Below are 27,967 nucleotides of genomic sequence, written 5' to 3' on the forward strand. Positions count from 1 at the left end.
TGTATTTTCCATAGACTAGTCAGAACCACTCCATGGTCAGTGGCCTCTGGTAAGGAAAGAATGCTGGTCAGAGCAGCATTGGGCTGTTGACTGAAACCGGCAGATGGGCAAGCCTTTCCAAAGCCTGGTTCTGTCTAACCTCAAGGGGAGAAGCCTAATGGTGGTTAGTGAGGGAGGGAGCATCGTGGGGTGTGTCTGGCCTCCTTTCCTGTCATGGCTGGGAACTTAGTTTTAAGGTTTCTTTGGGGTCTTCTTGGCCAAGAGGGGGTCTGTTCAGTCAGTTGTGGGGCTTAGGATTTTATTTTTATTTCTTATTCCCCATGTTCACTTACATTTGAATTCGTTAGAATTAAAAATTCATTTCCTTAGTCAGCTGCATTTCAAGTGTTCAGTAGGCACACTCTAATGGCTAGCGTATTAGGCAAGCTCACACATAGAGCTGTTCCGGCAAGGCAGAAAGGGTCAGGCTGCTCAAAGTAGTGCCGTTTGTGGCTGCGGGAAGCATTGATAGTATGGTGAGGAGAAAAAGCTAGAGAGGTGGACAGAAGCTGTATCTTGACAGGATTTGGGCGCTGGGCAGAGGAGTTTCAGCTGTGCCCTTAAAGCTGGGGTGAGCTATTTGAATGATTTTAAATGAAAGAATAATTTCCACCATGTGTTTTAGCTAGTTTCTTCTAAAACTCGGATGGCTAGATTGGAGAGAAAGAATGAGAGAGAGATCTCTCTACTAGAGGAAAGAGAACAACTTGAGACTGTTGAAGCTTTTATCATCATCATTGTCACCATTTTAGGAACAAGGGTCTGAACTAAAGCAGTAGAAAAGGAGAAGAGGGAGGCCAGGTAAGGCAAAGATAAAGAGCTCGCAGATCTTGGAGATTGTTTGAACTTAGGACTTAAGGAAGAAGGGGACCTTGCTGGTGACTGAGTGGATGGCCGATGAGGTCGCTGAGTAAGGGAGCATGGGAAACAATGCTTTGAGGTATAAAAGGTGATGAATTAATGTACAGGCATGAACGAGATGCATAGGCAAGAGAACTTAGGGGTCTAGAGCTCATCAGAGAGAATCTACGCTGGAGAAGAAAATCTGGGAGTTGTCATTCTGTATGGTAGTTGAAGGTAGGAGGGTAAAGAGTGGTCACTAGGGTAAGTATGAAAAGTTAGGAGTAGAGGGCCCATGTGGCACCTTGGGGAACTCTATACTCTCCTCCCCCTCCTCGTCTTCAAGGGGAAGATGAGAAGTATGTACCCACAAAAGAGTCTAAGAAGGAGTCCCCACAAAGTAGGAGGGAAAACAAGAGTGGGGTCACAGATGAAGGAGAAGAGTGCCAAGAAAAGACTGGTCTGCAGTGCAGATATAGCAGAGAATTCACGTACCTTGAGGAACAAAGGAAGTATCTGCTGGACCTGGCAGTGGAAGTTATTGGTAAGCTTAACAAAGGCAACTTTATCAGAGGGTTGAAGGCAGAAAGTGAATTGTGGTGAATGAAAGGATATGTAGAAGGCGAAGAATTTGAGTCAGTGAAGATTGATAATTTCAAGAAACATTGTTAAGAAGTGAAGAAGAGATGGGTTGTAAGAATTTTGAGATGTGAGAAAATTAAACATGTTTATCTGCAGAGGGGAAAATATGCCAGAATAAAGGGAGAGGGTGAAAATGTCAGGAGGGAGAGAAGAATTGCTCTAGGTCTTGGCGGATGTGGGGGAGAGTGGAATGCAGAGTGCAGGTGGAGAGATGAGCTTTGAATGTGAGAGCAGCATCTCTTCCACTACCATGAGAAAGGAGCATCAGGATGGAAGAAATGGGGACTGTTCCTGCCTAAACCACTGGAAAGAAATTATGCAGTTAGAAACTTGGAACCACATTTCAACTTGGCTGTATTTTCATTGTGTGATCTAGGGCAATTTTTTTTTTTTTTTTGAGACAGAGTCTCTGTTGCCTGGGCTAGAGTGCTGTGGCATCAGCCTGGCTCACAGCAACTTCAAACTCCTGGGCTCAAGCAATCCTCCTGCCTCAGCCTCCCGAGTAGCTGAGACTACAGGGACGCGCCACTACGCCCGGCTAATTTTTTTTCTATTTTTAGTTGATTGGCTAATTTCTTTCTATTTATAGTAGAGCCGGGGGTCTTGCTCTTGCTCAGGCTGGTCTCCTGAACTCAAGGGATCCTCCCGCCTTGGCCTCCCAAAGTGCTAGGATTACAGGCGTGAGCCACCACGCCCAGCCGATTTAGGGCAAATTACCTGTCTGACCTTTGTTTACCTATATGTGAAAAGGAGTTCACAATAGGGCTGAAGTTAGATAACATGAGGAAAGCTCTTAACAGTGCCATGAGCATCAAGCCTATGGTTGATGCTCAGTAATACTAGTTCTTACATCCGCCCTTCCCTTAGTTATCTTGAGATATAAAGTCTCTTCCAAAAGGGATAAGGACTCAAAGTTCAATCCCTTGGAAAAAATGAAAAAAAATAAAAATAAAAAAATAAATAAAAAAGGGATAAGGAGATTTTGTGTCATGTACATGTCACACACAAAAAGAGAAGTGATATCAATGATTGATACCGTTTCACAGTAACATTCAAAGGAACAGTAGCAGTGAATTGGTTTTAAGGCTTGGCTTTAAAGAACATAAGGTACTATTTTTCCTTTTCTTAAATAGAAGCAAAGATTAAACAGGTAATATAATGGGGCTTAAAAAGTTATATTCATTGTTTTAGAAAACTATTTTATAATCAAGATATTCAATTAAGAGTTGTCGCTAGAGTCCTTGAGCCAGGCAAATGCCAAGAGATATATAACTAGTTTATGCCTAAGTATTTGTTTAAATATATTTATATGCTTTTTTTCCCTTCCTGTCCTATCTCCTACTGACAAACCAGCTCCTCTCCCTAACAGAACAAAAGGAATACACCAACACCTATACAGTTTTCCAAATCTTTCTGTGAGTGTAAATAAATTTCTAGACTTCAGTACAGTATGCTTATTGATTTCTCTGCTCTTTTACATAATAAGGTCTCTGCTTTCCTGTTTGTAATGTGATCTTCATTACAGATTTAAAACTTTTGTGTGTGTTCAAGATGTCATTAATTTAAAGTTCCTGGGCAGTTTGTGTTAAGTCAGTTATTGAGTATCTGCTTTGCTAGGACATGAGCTGAGTCTGAGGATTTGGGGATGATAAAAACTCACCTTCTCACACCTTTAATCCTAGCACTCTGGGAGGCCGAGATGGAAGGACCGCTCAAGGTCGGGTTTGAAACCAGCCTGAGCAAGAGTGAGACCTCGTCTCTACTAAAAATAGAAAGAATTAATTGGCCAACTAAAAATATATAGAAAAAATTAGCCGGGCATAGTGGTGCATGCCTGAAGTCCCAGCTACTTGGGAGGCTGAGGCAGAAGGATTTCTTGAGCCCAGGAGTTTGAGGTTGCTGTGAGGTAGGCTGATGCCACAGCACTCTAGCCCAGGCAATAGAGTGAGACTCTGTCTCAAAAAAAAAAAAAAAAAAACCCCAAAAAACTCACCTTCTGAAAAACTTTAGGAGAGGCAGGCAAGTACTATGATAAGTGGTATGATATAATGATACATATTTTTGTAGAGATGGTATCTCACTATTGCCCAGGGCTGGTCTTAAATTCCTGGCCTCAAGCAATCCTCCCGCCTTGGCCTCCCAAAGTACTAGGATTACAGGGCCACCTTGCCTGGCCAATTTTTAAGTATCATTTTTGGAAAACATTTTAGAAGTCTTTATGCAAACACTTTTAAACTGTGCTTTTCTACAGGAAAAATTTTCCAAAGGTTTTGTTTTTAAGTATTAGATGGAATTGGACTTTATGCCCACTTTTCTGAAAAAACAAAACATTCCTTAATCTAATGGCTATTCTGACTTGCATTTGATTATTAGGCCAGTTTTAATTTTATGTTGTTAATTTTAGTCCCTTCCAGATATGCAGCATATTCAGGAAGAAAACTTATCTTCCCCACCATTGGGTCCTCCCAACTATCTACAAGTGTCCAAAGATTCTGCCAGTACTAGTAGCAAGAACTCCTCTTGTGACACGGATGACTTTGTTTTGGTTCCACACAACATCTCGTCAGACCATTCATGTGAGAATCTTTTCTACTTGTACACATTATATTTAATTTACTAAACTAGAATTTTTTAAAACTTTTATCTCACACTTTCTTGTATAGGGCACCTGTTCAAATGGGCTTTTTATTTAGTTGTTTGAATTTTCAGAATAAATACTTACCTTTCTAAAATCTGCTCAATCCTCTATAAAAAAATACTTTTGAATTCTAAAGGTACATGAAAACTTTATAAGAAATGATCTCAAATTCTGTTTGTATCCAAACAGAAAGAAACTGAGAAACCAGCAGAACGAGTGAAATTATAATAACTTTAAGGAAAGGAATTAAAGGAAGAACTCATTTGGAAAAAAAAACCTGAGAGTCAAATGAGTCTTAAAAACAACCCGGGTGTCTTTCAGAAATACTTTCATGAGTTCAGGAATGAGCTTCATAAATATATAGGAAGAATTTTTATAAAGGAACTAGATGGAATCCAAGTTGACTAAATTTAGTCAGTATGTGTTGGAATAGTGAAAGCTACCAGAAAACCTACAAAAAAGAGAAGTTAGATAAAGCTATTGAAAAAGAAGGAACCATGGTTTGGCCGTAAAGGAATAGGATTGGAAAAGCTAGAGATTTTGTTACTTTAATGATTAAATAATATCAGATTTGACTATGTGCAGGAGAGGTTTGTATTAAGAGGTCTATTTAGTTGTTTGTCTAATACTTAGTAGATGCTTGTGCTAGGTACCACACTGGTTGTTACAAGTCCATTAACCCCAGACCTCATGAACTTAATGATTTATTGGCTGGGGAAGAGAAAACATGGCCCACAACAATGTTGTGGCAGTTTATGCTCAGTACTACAAGAACCGGGAATTACCTTTAAAAATCATTAAGTATGGTGGTTTTATTTATTTACAAAAAGTAATTAAAACTTTAAAAATTAAGATTATGAAATGTTTCAAACAGAAAATAATACAGCAGATACTCAAGTCACCTGCCATGCTGTGTTGCTCTTACGTTTGTCAACATTTTGCTGTATTTGTTTTAGATGTCTTTTTAAAAGATATAAATACTATAGGTACAGCTAAAGTCTCTTTCCTCTTTCTACTCTTGCCAGAGGTATATTCTTTCTGCAGATATTTTGATACTTCTCCATAAAACTGTATTCGTATATAACATATTATTTTTGTGTTTTAACAGTTACAGGTTGAGCATCCCAAATTGGAAAATTCAAAACCCAAAATGCTCCAAAATCTGAAACTTGATGCTCACATTTTGTATTTTTGGATTTGGAATGCTCAATATAATGCAAATATTTCAAAATCCAAAAAAATTGAAATCTGAAACACTTGTGGTACCAGGCAATTCAGATAAAAGGTACTCCACTTGTATAAGTAAATGGTATATAGAATATTTGCTTGTATAATTTGCTTTTTTATTCCTGTTTTTACTATACATGTAGATGCATACTAGGTATGTATCTACCTCATTTTAATAGTAGAATTTTACAATACAACTAAAGCACAATTTATCCATTTCCTTACTGATTTATATTTGGATTATTTCTACCTTTTCAGTATCCAAAATGTGTTATAATAGACTTTCTTGTGTCCATGTGCCTGAATTTCTTCTAGGGTATTCTAGTGAATACCCTAGATATGTACAATTTCAACTCTATAAAATATTGGTACAAACAAGTTGTGCTGGCCGGGCTCGAAGGCTCACACCTGTAATCCTAGCACTCTGGGAGGCTGAGACAGGAGGATCGTTTGAGGTCAGGAGTTTGAGACCAGCCTGAGCAAGAGCAAGACCCTGACTCTACTAAAAATAGAAAGAAATTAGTTGGATAACTAAAAATTTACAGAAAAAATTAGCTGGGCATGGTGGCACATGCCTGTAGTTCCAGCTACTCAGGAGGCTGAGGCAGGAGGATTGCTTGAGCCCAGGAGTTTGAGGTTGCTGTGAGCTAGGCTGATGCCACAGCACTCTAGCCCAGGCAACAGAGTGAGACTTAGTCTCTAAAAAAAAACAAAAAAAAACCCAAAAAACAAGTTATACCAATACTCTGTCAGGCTATCCCAATGTTATGATGGTATTCTCCTCTATCTTCTTCTGAATATTTTTATTTTTCCACATTTAACTTGACCTGGAATTTATCTTTGTAGATGGAACAAGATAGAGATCTTTCAGTTATCCCATTGTTGTTAAATATTTTGTCTTTTCACCAGATTTGTCATATCAGCTTTAAATATAAGATTGAGTTTGTTTTAAGATTCTGTATTCTATTCTTTTGCTGTATTTGTCTATATTACGATAATTTTAAAATTTGTGTGTGTCAGTATGTGTGTGTGATCAGGGATGGGGAGGAGGGACAGAGAACATTCTAGTAATCTTCAGAGTCATCCTGGCTAGGCCAGGCACAGTGGCTCATGCCTGTAATCCTAGCACTCCGAGAGGCCAGGGCGGAAGGATGGCTTGAACTCAGGAGTTGGAGACCAGCCTGAGCAAGAGCAAGACCCCATCTCTAAAAAAAATAGAAACAATTAGCCCGGCAACTAAAAATAGAAACAACAACAACAACAAAAAATCAGCCAGGTGTGGCGGTACACACCTATACTCCCAGCTACTCGGCAAGCTGAGGCAGAAGGATTGCTTGAGCCCAGGAGCTGGAGGTTGCTGTGAGCTAGGCTGACGCCACGGCACTCTAGCCAGGACAACAGAGCGAGACTCTGTCTCTAAATAAATAAATAACAAACTTTGTCACAATCCTCTCATTTGTGTTCAGTTTATTCTTTAAGAAATGGTATTATTCCCATCATGCTTTTTATATGAATATTTCTTATGTATCTTTTGTAACCTTTCCTTGGATTTGAGCAACCTACCCACTCACATGTATACCATTGTATATGTTTAAAACAAAGGCATTTATATTTCCTAGGTTTGAAATGTAAAAAAAAAAAAAAGGCATTTGTACATACTGGGGAAAAGTTGTTTGAAAGCTTTATATGTGGATGGGTCTCAAGCCTCTGCATTGGGTGATATGGCTGGAACATTTCTTTGTACTATTTCGTTTTTGGAGGGCTACTCAGTTCCCTCTAAAAAGACTCATCCAGTCTTCTTCCTTAAGAGTATGGATCTGTTGTTATTTGGGGTAGCAAAATGGAGAAAGAAGTCTGGTGGTCTCAATAATCAGTGTAAAATTTCATTTAATAACTCCTCTGCTAACGTTTTTTTAGTTCAGTACCCTTACCTTTAATTTTTCCTGGTGTTCTGCAGTCCAGAGACCTTCTGGGGTTTTTTGTTTTGTTTTGTTTTATTTTGAGAGAGAGTCTCACTCTGTCACCCAGTTTGGAGTAGCTGCAACCTTGAACTTCTGGGCTCAAGGGATCCTCCTGTCTCATCCTCCTGAGTAACTAGGACCAGGGACATATGCCACCACACCCAGCTAATTTTTTAAAACTTTTTGTAGAAACAGAATCTCACTATGTTGCCCATGCCCAGGCTGGTCTTAAACTCCTGTCCTCAAGCGATCCTCCCACCTTGGCCTCCAAAAGTTACCCATTTTTTCCCCAATGGCGTAAGTAGCTATAATCTATTCATTTAGCAAAAATCCTGAATACAAAACACTATTATTAACCCTCTTAGTGCAGCGGGCAGAAATATCAGCTTTTGCGGCCTGTTGCACTAAGAGGGTTAATTATATTATAACTGCTTCTAAATAGGCTTGCAAACAATCCTGTAGTTAGTCCTACCTTTAGTGCCACTCTGAAAAGTATCTGGTGCTGCTAATTAGCCTTGGGGGTTCTGTGATGTCTGGGCTTTTCAGATGGCTAAAGAAAGTATCTTTTTGGGTCTACTATGTCAAATACCACTTGTCCATCACCGTTCTAGCTTCCAAATATTTGCGACTGTGGACTTTTCTGTTCCTTTACCCTTGTGAGTTTAGGCTCTTTTTTTCCTTCCCCATTCCCCTATGTTTCAAAATAACAGTATGGCATTAGAATAACATTATGAGTACTATTTAAAATATGATTTAAAAATTGTTTTTTGTAGAGACAGTGTCTGGCTATGTTGCCCAGGCTGGTGGTCTTGAACTCCTGGCCTCAAGCAATCCTCCAGTTTTAGCCTCCCAAAGAGCTGGGATTATAGGCAGTGAACCACTATACCCAGCCTTAAAATGATCTTTTTGTTCTTAGGATAATCCCATTAAGGATATGCAATCAAATTACTGAATTTTGGTTACTTGCAATAATTTCTCTCTGTTGATGAAGCTACCAAATTGATATATAGTTAGGTGCCTTTATTTTTGATTTATAGGGATTCTTTTCTTTTTTTTTTTCTTTTTGAGACAGAGTCTCACTCTGTTGCCTGGACTAGAGTGCAGTGGAGTGATCATAGCTCACTGCAATCTCAAAGTCTTAGGCTCAAGCGATCCTCCTGCCTCAGCCTCCCTTAGTAGCTGGGACTGCAGGCATCACTACCATGCCCAGCTAATTTTTCTATTTTTTGCAGAAACAGGATCTCACTCTTGCTCAGTCTGGTCTGGAACTCCTGACCTCAGGTGATCCTCCCACCTCAGCCTCCCTGAGTGCTGGGATTACAGGCTTGGGCCACCACCTGGCCTACTATTGTCTTTAAAAATAGACTTCTCCCTTGCCCCATGGCTCTTTGTTCTCTTACCCTGATTTATTTTCCTTAGTGCTGCTTATCACACTACCTGACATTATTATGTTCTTTCACTACTAGGATGAGACCAGGGGCCAGAGATGTACCAAATAAATACATTTCTCACTCCCCATTTAGGGCCATAAAAAGGGATATTTGTGATCCCCCCCCCTTTTTGAGTATATGTCTGCAGCGTAGTTTATTTTATTTTTAAAGGTTTATATTATTTGGTCAACACTGCTATTTCACATCAACACATATTAATTATACCTTATAGCCACTTAAAATCACATAGGGCAATGTGATATAGTGGATATAACTGACAGGGAATGACGTGGCCCTGAGTTCTATGCTGCACTCTACTCCTCTATGCAGATGGTGTAGGGGTAGATGATGATGGTCTGTGTCATGTGCCACTGTGTTCAGGAGGCCTCAGTTTTCAGGACATCTTGCTCGACAACCCATGCAGGACCTGAAAGAGTGTTATGCAGGAGGAAAGGGTACTCCAACATTATATTGAACTAGATTTTGTTACACAGTCATTCTGCTATAATGGGATGTATGTGTTCTATGCAAAATTGTGCAATAAAAACCACAGAACTTATGGGCAAGATGGGATTGAGTCACTGACACATGAATAGGAACCTGATCAAAACAGTAGCACAGTTTTTTCACATGTTAAGTGATGAAGAAATACATAAACACTGCAATAAACATGGCACTTTCTCTTGAAAAAGACCTCAAGTTTGCTTATAGAAGTTGGCATCGAGAGGGTTGCAGCCTGTCTATTCAGCTGGGTGCGTTTTCCTGTTGTCATGTATTATTTCCTATGGATGAAATGACAACAGAAGCAAATGGTAAATTTGTATTGTGCTCAAATTGTTTCCTAATAATATTGGTACAAAGTTTGCATTTTTAAGCATGAAGTATAATAGAACTGATGGTATTTTTCTCTCCTTTAGATGATGTGCCAGTGGGAACTGCTGGCAGACGTGCTTCAAATGAGTTCTTGGTGTGTGGAGGGTATGTTTTCATATATTTTACTAAAAGATTTTTCATATTTTGTGTTTTCGTGAGAAGTGAGGAAGGTTATAGAACACTGTGGGAGTTTTTTGATTTTTTTGTTTTGTTGGTTTTTTTGAGACAGAGTCTTGCTCCGTCTCCCTAGATAGAACACAGTGACTGTTCACAAGCGCAAACATAACGTAGTACAACCTTGAATTCCTGGGCTCAGCGATTCTCCTCCTCAGCTTCCCGAGAAGCTAGGACTACAGGCATGCACCACCACACCCAGCTTTAACATGAGACATTATAAGCAAAGTAAAAAGGAAAGAAAAGTATGAAGAGTGATATAATGGTTATTTGTGCACTCTTCTCTTAACTCTGTTAAATCCTAACATTTTTGCCTTTTAATAGTTTTTCAGAGAAATAAACTATTATAATACAGTCAGTTGAAACCATACATATACATATATACAGTAAATATTATTTTTTGCATGTGGCATAATATTATATGTTTTAATCTTCAAAAAAGTTTTTTTCACTCAACAAGGAAGTGTTGGAAGGCTAAGCTGAGGTTTTAAATGTCCTGGGCTGCAGTGGTAAAGTCAGAAAGGAAAACTAGACAGGAGAGAGATGCATCCAGTGAGATACAAGCCTTCTCTAGTATGTGTGTGTGTGTGTGTTTAATCTTGGTACCATTGGTACCTGAGATATCTATAAAGAGACGATATTATTTAGTTCTTGCTAGGTTAATGCTGTGGGAACAACCCCAAACCTCAGTAGCTTACAATGAGGGTTTATACCTTACTTGTGTTACTTACTGGCTGTAGATCAGCTGTGACTCTTCTTCATATGTTTTCTTCTTTCTTATTTTCAGGTTGAAAGAGCAGCTCATTTGAGACATGCTTTTCTCAGAGGAGAGGGAATAAGAATGAAGACAGAACTGCACGATGGCCCTGAAAGCTTCTGTTCTGCCATCACTCTCTCACCCTCTGCTCTGCTTTGAGAATAGCAAGTCCAAAATGGGAGCTGCTCTTTCAGCCTGCTTCCCAGGGGGTGTGGTGGGGGGAACACCACATGGAATGTAGAAATGGGTCCAGAGAGAGAAAGTAAGTGAATATTGGAGGGGAAAAAAAAAAACGCATTCTACCACAGGATATTAAGTGCAAGTGAAAACAGAAATATAAAAAGAATATTAAAAGTTATGCTGTGTACAAGATTAAAATGGTTGATGTAGGTAAAAATCTTATTCTTCGTGAAACCATTAAGATTTTGTGTCTCCCTCCATATCCCAGTGGCTATCATCTCATATGAGAATCCCTGGCTGGATATGGTGGCTCTTACACCTGTAATCCTACACTCTGGGAGGCTAAGGTGGGAGGTTAGTTTGAGACCAGCCTGAGCAAGAGTGAGACCGTCTCTACTAAAAATAGAAAAATTAACTGGGTGTCGTGGCGCATGCCTGTAGTCCCAGCTACTCGGGAGACTGAGGCAGAAGGATCGCTTGAGCCCAGGAGTGTAAGGTTGCTGGGAGCTAGGCTGACACCACGGCACTTGACTCAGGGCAACAGAGTGAGACTCTTGTCTCAAAAAAAAAAAGAAAAAGGAATCCCTGTAATTTTACTACTTTTCTTAGAACTTCACTTTTATTAAAATTACTTTGAAATGTTTTGTTGTATTGAAATTAGTGATTTATTTTACAGGGGTCAGAAATTTTCTTGGAAAACCTAATTCCAATCTTACTATATTAGGAAAATATAATTCAAAATACAGAATTTTACTTTCTAGCATCCATTGGGGAACGTATATTGAAGGAAATACATAATGCACGTGGTATAATTTTTTTTTTTTGAGGCAGGGTCTCACTTTGTTGCCCAGGCTAGAGTGAGTGCCATGGCATCAGCCTAGCTCACAGCAATCTCAATCTCCTGGGCTCAAGCGATCCTACTGCCTCAGCCTCCCGAGTAGCTGGGACTACAGGCATGCGCCACCATGCCCGGCTAATTTTTTGTATATATATTTTTAGTTGGTCAATTAATTTCTTTCCATTTTTAGTGGAGATGGGGTCTTGCTCAGGCTGGTTTCAAACTCCTTCCCTCGAAAAATTCGCTTGCCTCAGCCTCCCAGAGTGCTAGGATTACAGCCATGAGCCACCACGCCTGGCTCATTTGGTATAATTTTAACTAAAATCTTTGAAAGTCTTAAGACCTGAAGTTTTTGTCCTATAGTGCTCTGGCGTTACTGGGCACAAATTTTACCGTTTCAGGAAAGTGTTGCTCAGTAGTGTGAGCCACATTTAAAAGGATCTAGTTTTTTTTCTCTTACATATTGGTAGTGAAATGCCCCAATTAGTACCTTCTTTCTTGAGGTTTTTGATTCATTTATCTCTAAAAAGGGTGTAGAAAGTTGTCCTTTTTCTTGCTGTTACTAACTAGCTTACTAACCTTTCATTGAATGCCCAGTGGACATGCCTACTAGGTTACTCATGAGTGCCCAGCAGGCCCTCCTGAAATCTTGCTGAACTGCTTCTAAATAGTATTGATGCACTTTAGCACTTTGAAGGAATTTTTATAGGAAAAACAAAAGAAATGCTACGGGAAAAACTCCAAATTGAGACTAAGAATTTTGGAACTATGTGGTGTTAGTTTATCAGTAAAATAGGTTAAGCTAGAAGTTCCCTTAGTGTCTTTGTAATTTTTTTAGGGTCTGTAGTACTATGATATATACATATGTACATAGTTTTTGGACCACAGCATCTGACTCAACTCTCATAACCCTTGTTACAGTCTTTTGTTGAAATGTTGGGTGTGTTAGTCCTCAGGAAACAGACTCTCTCTGACCTTCACCTGCCCCAAGGCAGGACTCTAATCTTCCCCCACCTTTCTGATTATGAGTCTTAAGACCCTCATTACAGAGAGGGTCCCGCCCTGTTCCCTGAAGGCTAATCGCTTTTCTTCTACAAGATGGTCTATAAAACCCCTGGAGGACTGGGTTCAGAGAGCTTCTGGATAGCTGAGCATGGAGGTTCCTAGAGGGTGGAGTGCCCTGGAAGCCACGGAAGCTCCATGCCCTGTCCCCTGTACCTGGTCGTACACAGCTCTTCATCTATATCCTTTGTAATAAACCAGTAGATGTAAGTAAGTGTTTCTGTGAGTTCTGTGAGCCACTCCAGCAAATTAATTGAACTCAGAGAGGGGGTTGTGGGAACCCCAATTGAACCTGGTTGGTCAGAAGTTCTGGAGGCCCAGACTTGTGACTGGTGTCTTGGTGGGGGCAGTTTTAGGGACTGACTATATCTCCAGGTAGTGTCAGAATTGAATCAGAGGACACACATTTGGTGTGCATTGCTTGCTTTGTGAGGAAGAACCCACATTTGGTCATGGAAGTTATCTTCTGTGTTGATTATTGAGAGTGTGGTTTGAGAGTGTTTTTTAAACCAGTGTCTCTAAACTAATAGAAATAACAGTTCCATTCGTTAAGTAGTTCAAGCCAAACAACTTAATGGTGATTTTAGTTTATAATAGTAGTAGTGTTTTCAAAGTGTCTGTATTTCCTTAAAAAATTTGATATACTCTAGGGTACACCTTGGGTGCACAGTTTGGGAACCATAGCAGGTGAGCAAGTCTTGTACAAACTTATTTGCTGCCTTTGTTTGAGGATATGGGAATTCAAATATGAGAATTGTGTATTATCAGGTTTTCACTTATTTTGAAAATATTGCTGCCCTTTTTTCTTCTAGTTGTCTTTGGCTTCTTTTCAGTTTCTCTTCCTATGGTATAATTCCTTAACTTTTCTTTCCTTCACCAATGAGTGCATTTTAAACTAAAGAAATACTTCTTAGTAATAGTTCCTTCATTACCTGTATATCAGTCTTCAGTACATGTAGGGAATATCATACCCGTTTCTCGTTACACTCAGAATTCTGAGTTAGTGTATCAAAATTCTGAAGACTGGTTGTCACCAGTCATTGATGGAGGCCAATTGCTTTACTTCTCTCTCTCTCTCTCTCTCTCTCTCTCTCTCTCTCTCCCCCTCTCTCCCTCTCTCCCTCTCTCCCTCTCTCCCTCTCTCCCTCTCTCCCTCTCTCCCTCTCTCCCTCTCTCCCTCTCTCCCTCTCTCTCTCTCTCTCTCTCTCTCTCTCCCTCCCTCCCTCCCCCCCCCCCTGGCCTCAAGTGACCCAGACCCACGCAGACTGCGGGGATTATAGGCTACAGCCGCTGTGCCTGGCCTGCTTCCTGTGTTTCTGACAACCTCCCTCTACATATTACTAACACCTTTCTTACTGGACCTTTCGCCTGCTTTCCTTCTGCAGCTGTGGGCCTGTATGCCAGGCTACGCTCTTACTTCTGTGTTGCTGCTTTGGCCTCTGGGTAATTAAATAGCTTATCCCAGTTAGTTCTCATCACTCAGAAAGCCCTGTGAGCAAGAGCTAAGGCTCAGCATTTGTCTGCAGGATTGGGCTTCATGGGAACTCTTAGGTATAGGTGCTTTCCTCTCCTCTTCCGCTGTCCCTGGGCATTACATTCTAGCTATGTGATTACTTGTCACCCTCACAGAATTTACTCACAGGGTGTTCCTGAAACAAAGGCATCTGGGGATCTCCTGGTGTGAAGATTGTGAATTTGAAGAAGCTGTCATGTAGTCAGTCACCTGGTCTTTGTTTGTTTTTTTTTTTTCCCCCGGCATATTATGGGGGTACAGATTTTAAGGTTTCAATAAATGCCCATTTCCCCCCTCCCCCCAAAAGTCTGAGTCTCCATCATGACCATCCTCCAGATGGTGCACATCTCACTCATTATGTATGTATATACCCGCCCCCTCCCCCCTCCCACCTGCCTAATACCCTATTACTGTAGTACCTATGTGTCCACTTAGGAGTCACCTGGTCTTTTATTGTCCTTTTGCATTTGTGTCTGTCAGCATTTCTCAGCATTTATGGGAATAGAGAGAATGACATATGATTGTGCTACTAACATCTCTGTTACAGATGAGATTTTATTTAAATATAAAATAGTCTAATGGTTTTAAAAGTTCTAGAGTGACACTTTTGAGGATAACCATGTTGTTTAAATGACTGTGTGATCTCTTTGTATCTGCAGTGTTGTAATTGGGAAAAAGTGCAAGATTCATGTGGCTTTTTTTTTTAATTATAAAAGGGCGGTGGAATGAAATAAATCATCTTTCTTAAGGCCCAATATTGTCTCTGATATGTTTCATGATATGTTATAAAATGAATTGAAAGTCATCTAAGGGCATGCTATTATATTTCTGAATTTCTGAAAAGTGAGGAAAGAGGCTATTAAAGAAACCAAATACTAACACTTCAAAATGTGGACCTCATATCGGTTGTATGCTTTGAGAATTACACATGTGTTTTCATTCTTTATAAAGTCACAGTTCCTTGGGAATGCTTACTGCATTCATGGTTTTTGTAAACATTCCAGTCATCTTTGCTCTTGAACTTTCAGTTCTTTTACCTAGCATATTTTCCTAGAAATATTTGTTTATCTCAAATAGTAGTGAGTAGCAGAATGAGAATGGATGAAACAGTTTTGCTGACCTATGGACTTCTCCTGTTGTAGAGGAACTTTTTTCTAGATTATTTTTGTAATTCTTAGTCCTCAATATGCTTATGAATGCCAGGAGAGTTCCTAGATGACATATGTGATTCCTTTTGCTCTATGTATTTGTTAGCAAGATCATTTCTTACTCATATACTGAAGTGATCATTTGGCTCTTTCTAGAATTTTCTCTAGATATAGCTAATTGGTCAAATGAAAGAAAAACATTCTTATCAATATTTGTTTCCTTTTTCAATAAATTATGGTTGCAGGCAATGTCATCCTACTGTGTCACCTCACAGTGAAACAGCACCAATTCCAGTTCCTACTCAAATAAGGAATTATCAGCGCATAGAGCAGAATCTTACATCTACTGCCAGCTCAGGCACAAATCTACATGGTTCTCCAAGGTAGGCTACTATCTTTTTTCTTTCTTAATTCTTTTTCTTTTCTTTTAAAAAATCTTTTGTTGTTGTTATTGCAAGATATTCACATGGCACAGTTAGTCTGTAACATATGTATGTAATGGAAATGAACAAAGGCATACAAAATTAAATAATAAAAGTTTTATAATTGATCAATTTGAATGATATTTAAGTTTAGCTGGTTAATATAGCATGATAAATATATTTGTTATATGTATGTTTTTTTTTTAATTCAATAAGTATTTATTGAGTACTATTATGTGATAGATACTGTTCCAGGTACTTGGGACACATCAGAGAATAAAACAAAGAGCCCTGCCCTTGTGGAGCTTACAGTCTAATGTTTATTGCCACTTCACCTGCATATGGTCTATGACTGGGGGCAAGTCACCACACTTCTGTCTTCAGCTGCCCAAAAGGGAGATGGCACACCGGGCTCAGACATGGACAATGTGACTGGTGTACTGCAGATGCCAGACCGGACACCCATCCCCAACCCACCACCCAGACAGTGGACAGGGTGGAAGTTGATTTTTAATAATAGAGTACAGTGGGGACAGGACAGAGGGAGTTGAGCCTAGTTTTCTGGTGTGCTACGGTGGTGGCAGGCTGGTTACACAAATAGCTGCTGCTGCTGTTTTGTGGCTGCCTTGCTGGCTCGGTCCTTGGTCTTCTCTGTAGCTGCCAACACAGTCTCCTTTGCTTTCTCTTTGGCTGTCTCAACAAGCATTTTGGAAGAGGCCTCACCCTGCAGCTTGGCTAAGATATACTCAAAACCTTTCATAGTCTTGGTCACGTTGCTTTTGAACTGGGCGAGACCAAATTCCTGGACAGCTCTGGAGATGGCAAATAAGCTAGGGGGAGACCCAGGCTTCCTGGCGGATTTCAGTCTGGCTGCTGCTGTCAGAGTTCACATAGTAAAAACATCGTTCCTCCTCCACCATCATCAGCCAACATGGTTGATGTTCCAGGTGAAGGTGGTCACAGTCTGATTCTGTGGGTTCACAATAGACTCCTGCAGGATGTACACCAAGGGAGCAACATTGATGGGAAACAGTCGCTTGGCCCAGAGGGACATACTGTTGGTCTTGGTCAGGAGGTGCCGTGACAGGTGCTTCTTCTGATCAGGGCTCACCTCCCAGTGTACTAGGGCTTCCGTCAAGACACATTTGCTGTAGGGATTCAGGTACTGCTGCCAGAAGGCAGCGAACACTTGGTCCCAGGAACTCTAGAGCACTCTCTGGCCCAGGAAATACTTCACCATTGTCCCGGCTGGCCGGGGCGGGCTCAGCACCCAAGCTGCATTAGGGGTGTGGAGCCCAGGGAGGGCTTGTGGTGGCCGGCCTGGGCTTAGCACATGCCCGCCGCCAAGCCAGCAGCTCAGTCTCCACTGTACTGCACCCAAGCCGCCACAGCCACCATGAGTCATCCTTGTTATATATATATTAATATATACTTAAGTATAATTACTTTTAAGATTTGAGGAAAAACTTGTTAAAAAATGACATCCCACCAGTTGTATCAGATTACTTCATATTGCTTTTTTTCTTCCTCTCCTGAGACCCCACTAAGAGTGTAGTACAGGAATAACAAAGTTATAAGTCCACAGAGACAAGTGAAATAAGGATAGATGTTTAGTGGGTGAGAGAGTTCTTCTGGAAAGCTGAAAGAATGGAAGAAGGGTACCTACTTTAGCATGGCATATGTAAGTATACATGTAATCAGATTCTGAAAAAATGAGAATCACTGTGCCCCATGTAACCCTCGGGGAGACCTAAATCTCAGAGAACTCACAGAGAATGAAGGGAGGAAATGGCGCTTCACCTTGTGGTAACTTAGTTTATACATGCATAGTCAGGTGCATGTTCTACATACGCAGTCCTTGCCTGTGTATGAAATTGCATATATGTACAAAGTTGTTAACTGTTACAGTAGCAAAGGATGAGAAATAAGCCAAGTGCCTCCTGGTAAGGAATTAATTATAGTCCATCTCTGACAGTGGAATACTGTGTATTTTCCATTCTAAAAAGAGGAAGGAATCTCCTATGTACTGAAGTAGAAAAACTTCCAAGGTATATTATAAAATGGAAAAAGTGGCTGGGCGCGGTGGTTCATGTCTGTAATCCTAGTACTCTGGGAGTCCGAGGTGGGCGGATCGCTCAAGGTCAGGAGTTCGAAACCAGCCTGAGCAAGAGCAAGACCCCATCTCTACTAAAAATAGGAAGAAATTAATTGGCCAACTAAAAACATACATAGAAAAAATTAGCTGGGCATGGTGGCGCGTGCCTGTAGTCTCAGCTACTCAGGATGCTGAGGCAGAAGGATTGCTTGAGCCCAGGAGCTGGAGGTTGCTGTGAGCTAGGCTGACACTCTAGCCTGGGCAACAGAGTGAGACTCTTGTCTCAAAATAAATAAATAAGATAAAATGGAACAAGTAAGCTGTGGTTCTCAAAGTGGTCCTGTGGATCCTTTCAGAGGGTCCATGAGGTCAAAACTATTTTCATAGTGATACTATGACATAATTTGCCTTTTTCACTACATTGATATATGTGCACTGATGGTACAAAAAACAAAGATGTAAAACTGCTGGGGGCCTGCACATGAATCAAGGTGGTGGCACCCAACTGTACTGTTAGTCTTTGTACTCTTCACAACCACACACTGTGGTACAAAGGGATGTCCTTGATGAAGCAGTAAAAATTTGTATTTCTCTTTGAAAATCTTCATCCTTAAATGGAATGTTACACATACAGGCTCTTTTGCTGCATATAAGAATAGTTCTCTTAGGAAAAGCACTTGCATGATTGAAAAGCATTTATATGACTATTTTAGTTGCAGGTTGAACTAGCTGCTTTTTCTAGAGCGCCTGTTTTATTTTTAAGAACAACTTACGAAGTATGGTTATGGGTGTTGAGCACCCATTTTGTTGAAAGTGAACTAAGTTTTGCCCCTTTTTAAGAAAACAAATGACACTAAATGTCAATGATAAAATTTGAGCTCTTAAGCAAAAATCAGAATTTTGGAAAACTTGTATTCACTGTGATTTTGACAGCTTCTGTTACATCTTGAGAGATGTTTCTGTTCAAATTGATGGTGATGTTTTGATATGAATGTGACTTTCTGATATTGTGTAATATATCAACATTTGTAATAGCTGCTGCATAACTCAGTGAACCAATATTTTCTAAATGACCAAATGTTAAAATATCATGCACAGGTAAAATATTCCTTCAAAGTGCAAGATTCTTTGCGAAAGAATGGAGTAGAAGAGTTCATTGATAAGGTTTCAGATACTACATTGCAGCTAAACTTTTAGAATTGATCACTTGCTGAGTTTTGGGGTAGTGTCAAAGAAGGGTATTTGAAAAGGTTACCAAAATATTCCTTCCTTTTCCAGTTATATATCTATATAAGGCTGGATTTTCTTCATATAATTCACTCAAAATAGCATATAGCATATCTTATAACAGGATGAATTCAGAAGCCACAATGAGAATCTAAATGTTTTCCATTAAGCCAAACATTAGAGCTTTGTAAAAATGTAAAATAATGCCATGCTTCTCACTAATTTGTTTTGGAAAATATTTTTAAAAGTGTAAGGGGGATTTAAAACTAAAAATACTGACAATGGTTGGTATATGATATATCACCTTTGGTGTTGAAGCAAGGTGAGAATAAGTATGTATTCAGTTTGTTTGTATATGCATTAAGGAACTCTGGAAGGATACACTAGAAACTAAAAACAATAGCAAACTTTTGAGTAGCACTGGGGAAATAATTAGGAATTAGGCAGGTAGAATACAGGGTGGGAGAGACACTTCACTCTCTCATTTTATACATTATATATTTGTTCCTTTTGACTATGTTACATATTTTTTAAAACTCTAATCCAGGCTGGGCGCAGTGGCTCACGCCTATAATCCTAGCACTCTGGGAGGCCGAGGTGGGAGGATCTGAGCTGAGGAGTTCGAGACTGACATAAGCAAGAGTGAGACCCCATCTTTACTAAAACAGAAAAAGTTAGCTGGGCGTGGTGATTGGTGCCTGTAGTCCCAGCTACTCATGAGGCTGAAGTAGAAGGATGGCTTGAGCCCAGGAGTTTGAGGTTGCTGTGAGCTAGGCTGACATCACGGGCAACAGAGCGAGACTCTGTCTCAAAAAAAACAAAAACCAAAACAAAACTCCAAGGCATATTGTTTGGAAGTTTCAGAAAAAACGAATAAAGAGAAAGTTCTCGAACCTGCCAGAGAAGGAGTAATTTTCTTTTACATTTCAGATCTGCAGTGGTGCGAAGGTCCAACACCAGCCCCATGGGCTTCCTCCGGCTGGGATCCTGCTCCCCGGCACCAGCAGACACAGTACAGACAGTTGGACGAAGACTCTCCACTGGGTCTTCCAGGCCTTATTCACCTTCCCCTTTGGGTCAGGAGAGTTTAAAACAATTGTTTTCAACATTTTTTTCAGTATAACAAATCTGATACGACACAATCTTTAGGAACTTTGGCTCATGATGGCAGTGATTCTCAGCTGAGTACGGGCTGTATCCCATCCCTCCAACCCTACCCTACTCCCAATTCCCTCTTAAGAATCTCTATATAAATCTGTCAGGACCTCTGCTGGAAATACAATAATATAAAGGGTCCTTATGTATAGATAGCATCTCCATTGGGTTTGGGCTGTAAATGCAAAGTTAGAAACCCCAGGTTAAAGTGTATAAAATGCCTGTTCTACTTATCTCTGAGATTTATGAAGATTAAAATACAGTGGCTCCGGCTCATGTTTACCAGCAGCCTTCCAGCTCTGGTAGGAATAAGGTGGCAGCTTTGTTACAGATCTTCCCACTTTTCCTGCAAGCCATATGTAGTAGCAAGGAGAATGCCAAAATAAACAAAAGAACAGCAACAGCAAAAACCCTGCCAAGCAGAAAAACCACACATTATATAGTGAAACTAAGACACACAAGAAAAAGCTGCAACTCAAGTATGTGTAAGAAAGCCAAAGCCACCGAGACTGCAGCATCTGTGCGAGAGGCAGCATTCAGATAGTAGGAAGAACACATGGTGCAGAGAGAGCCTGGAGGTGGCAGAGCCCAAAATTGTGCACCGCCCCCCCAAAAAAACCCAAAAAACTTCCAAAAGGAGAGTGCCTCGCCCTCAGTCAAAACTGCTTGAGTAAGACCAAAATGGAACAGGAAGAAATGTCAGGAGACAGAAGAATTGCAAGTAGTCTGCAGGAACCCTATTTAAAACAAACAAAACTCAAGTGATAAGTGTTTTTTAAAGAAGGCTTAAATTGCCACATCACTTGTTGCAATGGTTTCAAAGCTGTTTTTAGCTGAAAAATCTTAAAATCTTGGCCCTCCGTCACCCTTGCAGCTAGAAGTCTCCAAAGATAAGGTCCGAGCCTTATCCCTGCAGTTATCCTTAAGTGCCTAATGCCCCTGAAGCCAACTCTCCTGTGTTCGTTTGGTTCTCAGGTAGATACAAAGAAGTTATTAGATATGTGAGATTGATTAGGGGAAATGCCTGTGGAGGATACAGGGGAGTGGCAGGAGGAGGCAGGGGGGACCCTCAGACTGAGATGATATAGATCTGAAATCTGGGAAAGGAGGAAGAACTGAGCAAGAAGCATCTAGACTATAGCACAGTTGTAAAAAGTTTTCAGCCAGACTGAAGGAATAGCTGCAAGCACAGAGTTGTCTGTTAGACTGAGGAATTCCCTGACTTGCGTCTGCAGGCCTGAGTTAGTGCCCTGCCACCTGCAGTCATTGGCTGGGAGCAGCCCTTAAGAAGCCTGCACAGATGTGGTGGATCCAGAGGGGCAGCACCTCAGCTGTGCCCTGTGGCTCCACAATTCCCACCCACATTGTACAAACTCTTTGTACTTCTCCGTCTTACACACATACCTGTTAGAGGCATTTATTTGTTTATGTGACTTTCTTTCCTGACATTCTTGTTTTTCAAGGCAGTTTATGTGGTGCTTTTTATTGTAGTGTGTCCAGCACCCAGCACATTGGTTATTTGATAAGTAATTTGAACTAAAGCTTTGCTAATAAAAACTCTGTAAGCTATAATATACTGTGTAATTTGTGCATGTTACCTGTTTCTGTCCTTTATTGGTTTTGAATCATTTCTTTTTCCCACTTTTCATAGTTGGTGCCATTCCTGAGCAGTTTAGTCAGTGCTGCTGTGGGCACCCTCAGGGCCACGAATCTAGGAGTAGAAACTCCTCAGGTAGGAGAATGTATTTGGTATATTAATAATTTGAATTCTGTGATACATGGATTTGAGTTGTGGTTTTCCAGACTTATCAAAAGAAGAGATTTGATAGGAAATATTTCCTCTGCCATTCTGTTGTGTAGAATGTTGGTCTAATATGATTTAACATGACATATAGCTAATCTAATATCTCCTTTTGAATATAAGATTCCTTAATGAAAATAAGGCTTAGGAATTAAATTACTGAGCCAAATTTTGGTTATTTTCAGAACAATGAAAATCAATCCAGAAAATGAAGTTTTGTTACTTTAATACTATTCTTGGTAAGAGGCATCATTCAGCATCAGATACAAAACATGGTTATTTTCTTTATAACATATGTATTTATGCCAGGAAAAATATGTGTATAAATCATACTCTTATAAGTCAAATTGAATCGTATGGGTATTCGAGGAGTTGGACAGTTAAAGGAGTCCTGTGTTACTTAGAAAAACACTCTTTTCTAAGTTTAGATTTTTATATTTTGTGTCTTTTTAAAAATAAAGTTTAAATAACTTCCTTTAGATTATAACAATTTGATCCTAATTTCATTTCTTTCTATAAATGGGAAAACACAGTTCTGAAAAATTAAATATCAGGTTTGGAATGAGCTGAAGACAGGAGAGGGTCAGCAGCAAAGTCCCTGTTGGTGTCTGTTTCTGGGAAGATGCTGATTAGGCCACTCAGGAATATCTGCATGCCCTTCATGTTGTTGTTGATACATTAGCTTGCAAGAAATGCCAGAGAATGTGTAACTGGAGTCAAGGCTTAGTGGACCTCTTAAGATGGCATCAACAAGGTTTGTGTAGGGAAGGGGAGCCTATCTGCTTGGCTTTTGATGTGGTGTCTCCTTAAGAGGCAATAATATCTGTGGACAGGTGTTTTCTTTGTAGGGAATATGGGTACTTTAGGTTTTATGTGAGTCATTGATGAAAGTGACAAAATACATAAAATATCCACATGCTTTGTTTTTAGACAAATGAAGTAAAATCCAGGAAAGGTCTATTATCTTTATGATCTTCTTTGCTACATTTTATATATATTTGTTCTTGTTTTATTTTATTGAGTAAGGAGTTATTCTGGTTTAGTTTGAAAAGTTTCTTTTGGTTGCTATGTGAGAAAAGAGAATAATTACATTAATAATACCCAAATATATGTTCATATAAAGAGTAAAAATCATCATGTTCGATGTAAGGCTTTGTTGTTTTCATTAACTTTAACCATTAACTGTATTGTTCCCTTTGGGTGCTAATCAGACCTTGCATTAATCTGATTTATTTTCTACCTGCTGATAAAAACAGCTAATATACCATCATCGTTAAATTCTATCTCCTGGGGGGAGGGAGGGCGGGTATATACATACATAATGAGTGAGATGTGTACCATCTGGGGGATGGTCATGCTGGAAACTCAGACTTGTGGGGGGAGAGGGGGAAAGGGCATTTATTGAAACCTTAAAATCTGTACCCCATAATATGCCGAAATAAAAAAAAAATCTAAAAAAAAAATTCTATCTCCTGAGAATACAAACAATGCACTTGTCGTTGTTTTATAAAAAGGATGCCAGAAAATCGTCTCTTGTCGAGTAAACAACTTTTAGTCTATCTTATGAAAGATAAGACATTTATCCAAATTCTCGTTTTAAAAATTGTCTTTTTAATTCTTAAGTTTTTGCCCTGCACTTCTTCACCTTGGGCTAATATTGCATTCATTTTCTTGTTAGGTTCTCCAGTGCCGCAGGCTCAGTCGCCACAGTCTGTCTTACTGGGTGCTAGGCTGCAGAGCGCCCCCACCCTCACTGACATCTATCAGAACAAGCAGAAGCTCAGAAAACAGCACTCTGACCCCGTGTGCCCGTCCCATGCTGGGCCTGGGTACAGCTACTCACCTCAGCCTAGTCGGCCTGGCAGCCTTGGAACCTCTCCCACCAAACACATGGGATCCTCTCCACGAAGTTCTGACTGGTTCTTTAGAACTCCTTTACCAACCATCATCGGCTCTCCTACTAAGGCATGTTTGTTAAACCCTTTTGCAGGTCATGAATTGGTATAGTATGTTATGGAAAGTGTTCATGATGAGAAAGGTAAAATGAATACTTACTATGTGCCAGGCACAGTGTAAGTATTTTACTTGCCTGAATGCTTTATGTGCATGATCCCATTTAATCCTCAAAAAAGGAACTTGAGACTTAGAGAATGTAAATGAATGATACAAGGTCACACAGGCTATAAATAGAACAGCCAGTATTTGAATCTGGATATAATTGACTCCAAAGTCTATACTCCTTACTACTGGGTCATATAGCCTGCCAATTCTGAACAACTCAGACATTGCATTAACTAACTTACATTTGTTTCTTTAGGCCACAGCTCCTTTCAAAATCCCTAAAACGCAAGCATCTTCAAACCTGCTGGCCTTGGTAACTCGTCATGGGCCTGCTGAAGGGCAATCCAAAGATGGGAATGACCCCCGGGAGTGCTCCCATTGCCTCTTAGTGCAAGGAAGTGAGAGGCTGCGGTCTGAACAGCAGAACAAGGCAGTGTTTGGCAGGTAAAATCCTGTTTCCTCTCTAGCCTTAAACATGAAAATTGTAATAGTAAAATAAATATATTTCTGTTAAAAGAAACCTGTAGGTGGTTTATGCCATACAGTTATTGATATGTACTATATACCTTTAGAATCTCTGAAAACCACAAACGCTTCCTATAACTATGTAAATACAGAGATCTTCCTGAACTTCCTGAATACTCTATTTCTGTCTTTTTAAATTATTATTATTGAAGTTTATCTCTACCCTGAATTGTTTGTTATCTGCTTTTTGTTTCCTTGTTCTCTGACTTCCTATTAACACTTTTTTTAAAAGTATACTTTTCCATTATTAGTATCAGTTTTCTTTCCAGGTCTGTCAGTACTGGGAAATTATCAGACCAGCCAGTAAAGGCACCTTTAGGTGGACACCAGGGCAGCACAGACAGCTTAAATACTGAACGGCCAATGGATGTAGGTAAGAAAAACCTAGTTTCTTTTTAGGCAGGTAATTGTTAGTATATGGATTATGCTGCATTTATTGGTGTTATAACAAATTACCCCAAGCTTGGTGGCATAAAACAAGACAAATGTATTACCTTACAGTTCTGGAGGCCACTCTATCCTCTCATCTTCCTTCAAGGCAGCATTTTTTTCAGTACCTTGGTGATCAGCAGCCAGTGAATTAAAAGGAAATCCAACCAAGATTGTTTTTATCAGTAGGATAATGTTGGCCAAAATTAGCCTTAACACACAAGTATTCCTAAGCATTTCTTTTATAGCCACTGGATTCTATAAAGATCCATAGGTCATTGAGACCTTGAACCTTTTTCATGGTTGTTCCAAGGACTGTTATGTCCATAACTACCCACATCTAGATTACTGCATGTCAAACAACAAAAACAAAATGCAGACTAACAAAATGTTAGTCTGGAGACTAACCTATACCTGCTTAATGAGATTTTTCTGGGGATGGATTTAGGAATCAACATGTATAATAAGCTGCCAGGTGACTATTGTGTTGGCTCAAATTTGATAACCACTATTGTAAACTCTTCTTATTTTCCCTATGATTTATTTTCTATTTTTATTTTTAATATTTCTTTTATTTATTTATTTATTTATTTTGAGACAGAATCTCACTCTGTTGCCCGGGTAGAGTGCCGCGATGTCATTGTAGCTCACAGCAACCTCCAACTCCTGGGCTCAGGTGATCCTCCTGCCTCAGCCTTCTGAGCAGCTGGGACTACAGGCATGCGCCACCACACCTGGCTAATTTTTCTGTTTCTAGTAGAAATGGGGTCTTGGGGTCTTGCTCTTGCTCAGGCTGGTCTCGAACTCATGAGCTCAGTGATCCTCCCACCTCAGCCTCCCAGAGTGCTAGGATTACAGGTGTAAGCCCCGATTTTTTTTTTTTTTTTTTAACTCTCCTGAGCATCAAAAGGAAGAAATCTCTGGGCCAGCAAAAATATCTGATGGACATGGTTTCTAATCCAAAGAGAATATTGTAGGATACTGAGAATACAGAGGATATAATATTTTACTGCACTCTCTTCTTACCTGCATGGTTTCTGAAGAGAAGTCCGATGTAGTTCTTACCCTTATTCCTCTATGGGTGAGGTGTGTTTATTTCTTTGACTTCTTTCAAGATTTTCTCTTTGACTCTCTGCATTTTGAATATGATATGCTTAGGTATAGGATTTTTTGGTCTTCATTCTGCTTGGTGTTCTCCAAGCTTCCTAAGTCTGTGCTTTGGCTTTGGTCATTAGTTTTGGAAAACTTTTAGCCATTACTACTTCGAATGTTTCTTCTCTTCTCTCATTCTTCTCCTTCTGGTATTCCCATTAAGTATATGTTATACTTTTTTAGTCCCATGGTTCTGAGATACTCTGTTCTTTTTTTCTTTGCTTTGTCACACACTGGGATTCCAACAACTCTGCCATATATGAATTTGTTTCTGATGCTTGACTTGCTATATCTTCTCAAACTGTGTTTTTGCCTTTTAGCATGTCTTTAATTTTTTGTTGGAAACCAGACATGATGTATTTGGCTTTTTAAAAAAACTGAGTTAAATAGGCCTTTAGTATAAGAATTTTTGCCTGTTTGGCTAGGAGTTATGTTTAGTGTTTGCTGTAGCCTAGGTGTCAGGTTAAAATTTTCTCTGGTGTCTTTGTTTTTGAATGCCCTATTGTCTTTGAGTTTCCCTAGAATACCCATTCTTAAATAGCATTTGAACATTGCCTAACTCTGTATTTTCTTCTAAGAGTTAGTTTTATAGTTTAGCTTTTATATTTATGTCGATAGTCCAGTTTGACTTGATTCTTGTGGATGATGTGGGGAAAGGATCCAACTTCAGTCTTTTGCATGGGCTGTTCAGTGGTCTCAGCACCACTGAAAGGACCATTCTTGCTAACATTGAATTGTTTTTGCCAGCCTTATCAAAAATCAGTTGACCATAAATGTGTTTATTTCTGGATTCTGAACTCTTATTTCATTGACCTATATGTCTATTTTTGCTGGTATCCTGCCGCCTTGATTACTATAGCTTTGTCATAAGTTGGATTTTTTTTATTGTTTTTGTTTGTGTGTGTTTTTTTGTTTGTTTGTTTTTTTGAGACAGAGTCTTGCTCTGTTGCCTGGGCTAGAGTGCCATGGCGTCAGCCTAGCTCACTGCAACCTCAAACTCCTGTGCTCAAGCAATCCTCCTGTCTCACCCCCTCAAGTAGCTGGGACTACAGGCGTGCATCACCACACCCAGCTAATTTCTTTCTATTTTTAGTAGAGGCAGGGTCTCACTCTTGCTCAGGCGGGTCTCGAACTCCTGACCTCAAGCAATCCTCCCACCTCAGCCTCTCAGAGTGCTAGGATTACAGGCATGAGCCACCGTGCCCAGCCACACCTCATGTTTTTGTTCCCACTTCTCAGTTTCCACTTTTTCAAATTATTCTCAACAGGTGTGACTTAGAGTTTATATATTTTAGAAGTATACAAAAGTAACTCTGAATACTAGGCTTTGGTGTGAAGAAGCCTGAGAATCATTTTTAATGAAAATACTGTATTGCATTTTCTGATTTTAAGAGTAATAAATGCTTTTTGCAAAAACAAAAACGCTAAACATACAAGACAGAGTCTACCTGTAATCCCATCCCTGGATATAAACACTAGCAAGGTAATATAACATGTTATAAATCTTCTGTTGTAGCTCCTGCAGGAGCCTGTGGTGTTGTGCTGGCACCTCCTACAGGGATAGCAGCAAGTTCTAGGGCTGTCCTCTTCACTGTAGGGTCTCCTCCACATAGTGCCATGGCCCCCACTTGTACCCACATGGTCCTTCGAACAAGAACAACCTCAGGTGAGGAATGTTTGCCATATGGCAGTCTTTGGCTACTATCTGAAGCTCAGTGTTCTGGTAATGACCCAGTGTTGTAAGTTAGACCGATCCTTCAACTTCTCTGGGCTTCAGT

General features: G+C 39.9%; 1 protein-coding gene and 1 pseudogene across 9 annotated transcripts in view; one reads left to right on the forward strand and one right to left on the reverse strand.

Annotated features, from left to right (window-relative positions):
* Positions 1–27,967, forward strand: part of ULK2 (unc-51 like autophagy activating kinase 2) — a 111,911-nt gene that overhangs the window by 67,368 nt on the left and 16,576 nt on the right. For 6 of the 9 annotated variants that reach the window (XR_012912999.1, XR_012913001.1, XR_012913000.1 and 3 more), the window contains exons 13-21: positions 3,926–4,097; positions 9,695–9,755; positions 15,568–15,705; positions 19,997–20,142; positions 21,873–21,953; positions 23,701–23,987; positions 24,340–24,527; positions 24,866–24,981; positions 27,706–27,855. Coding sequence is in view for 6 of the 9 variants with exons in the window: in XM_075994034.1 (XP_075850149.1) it covers positions 3,926–4,097; positions 9,695–9,755; positions 15,568–15,705; positions 19,997–20,142; positions 21,873–21,953; positions 23,701–23,987; positions 24,340–24,527; positions 24,866–24,981; positions 27,706–27,855 (1,339 nt within the window). In the remaining 3 variants the exon portion in view is untranslated. The remainder of the gene's footprint in view (positions 1–3,925; positions 4,098–9,694; positions 9,756–15,567; positions 15,706–19,996; positions 20,143–21,872; positions 21,954–23,700; positions 23,988–24,339; positions 24,528–24,865; positions 24,982–27,705; positions 27,856–27,967) is intronic. The other 3 variants (XM_075994031.1, XM_075994032.1, XM_075994033.1) reach the window with 3 other exon arrangements.
* Positions 16,334–16,984, reverse strand: LOC105856304 (PRELI domain-containing protein 1, mitochondrial pseudogene; annotated as a pseudogene).

The sequence above is a fragment of the Microcebus murinus genome, chromosome 18 (assembly GCF_040939455.1).
Source record: "Microcebus murinus isolate Inina chromosome 18, M.murinus_Inina_mat1.0, whole genome shotgun sequence".
Classification (NCBI taxonomy): domain Eukaryota; kingdom Metazoa; phylum Chordata; class Mammalia; order Primates; family Cheirogaleidae; genus Microcebus; species Microcebus murinus.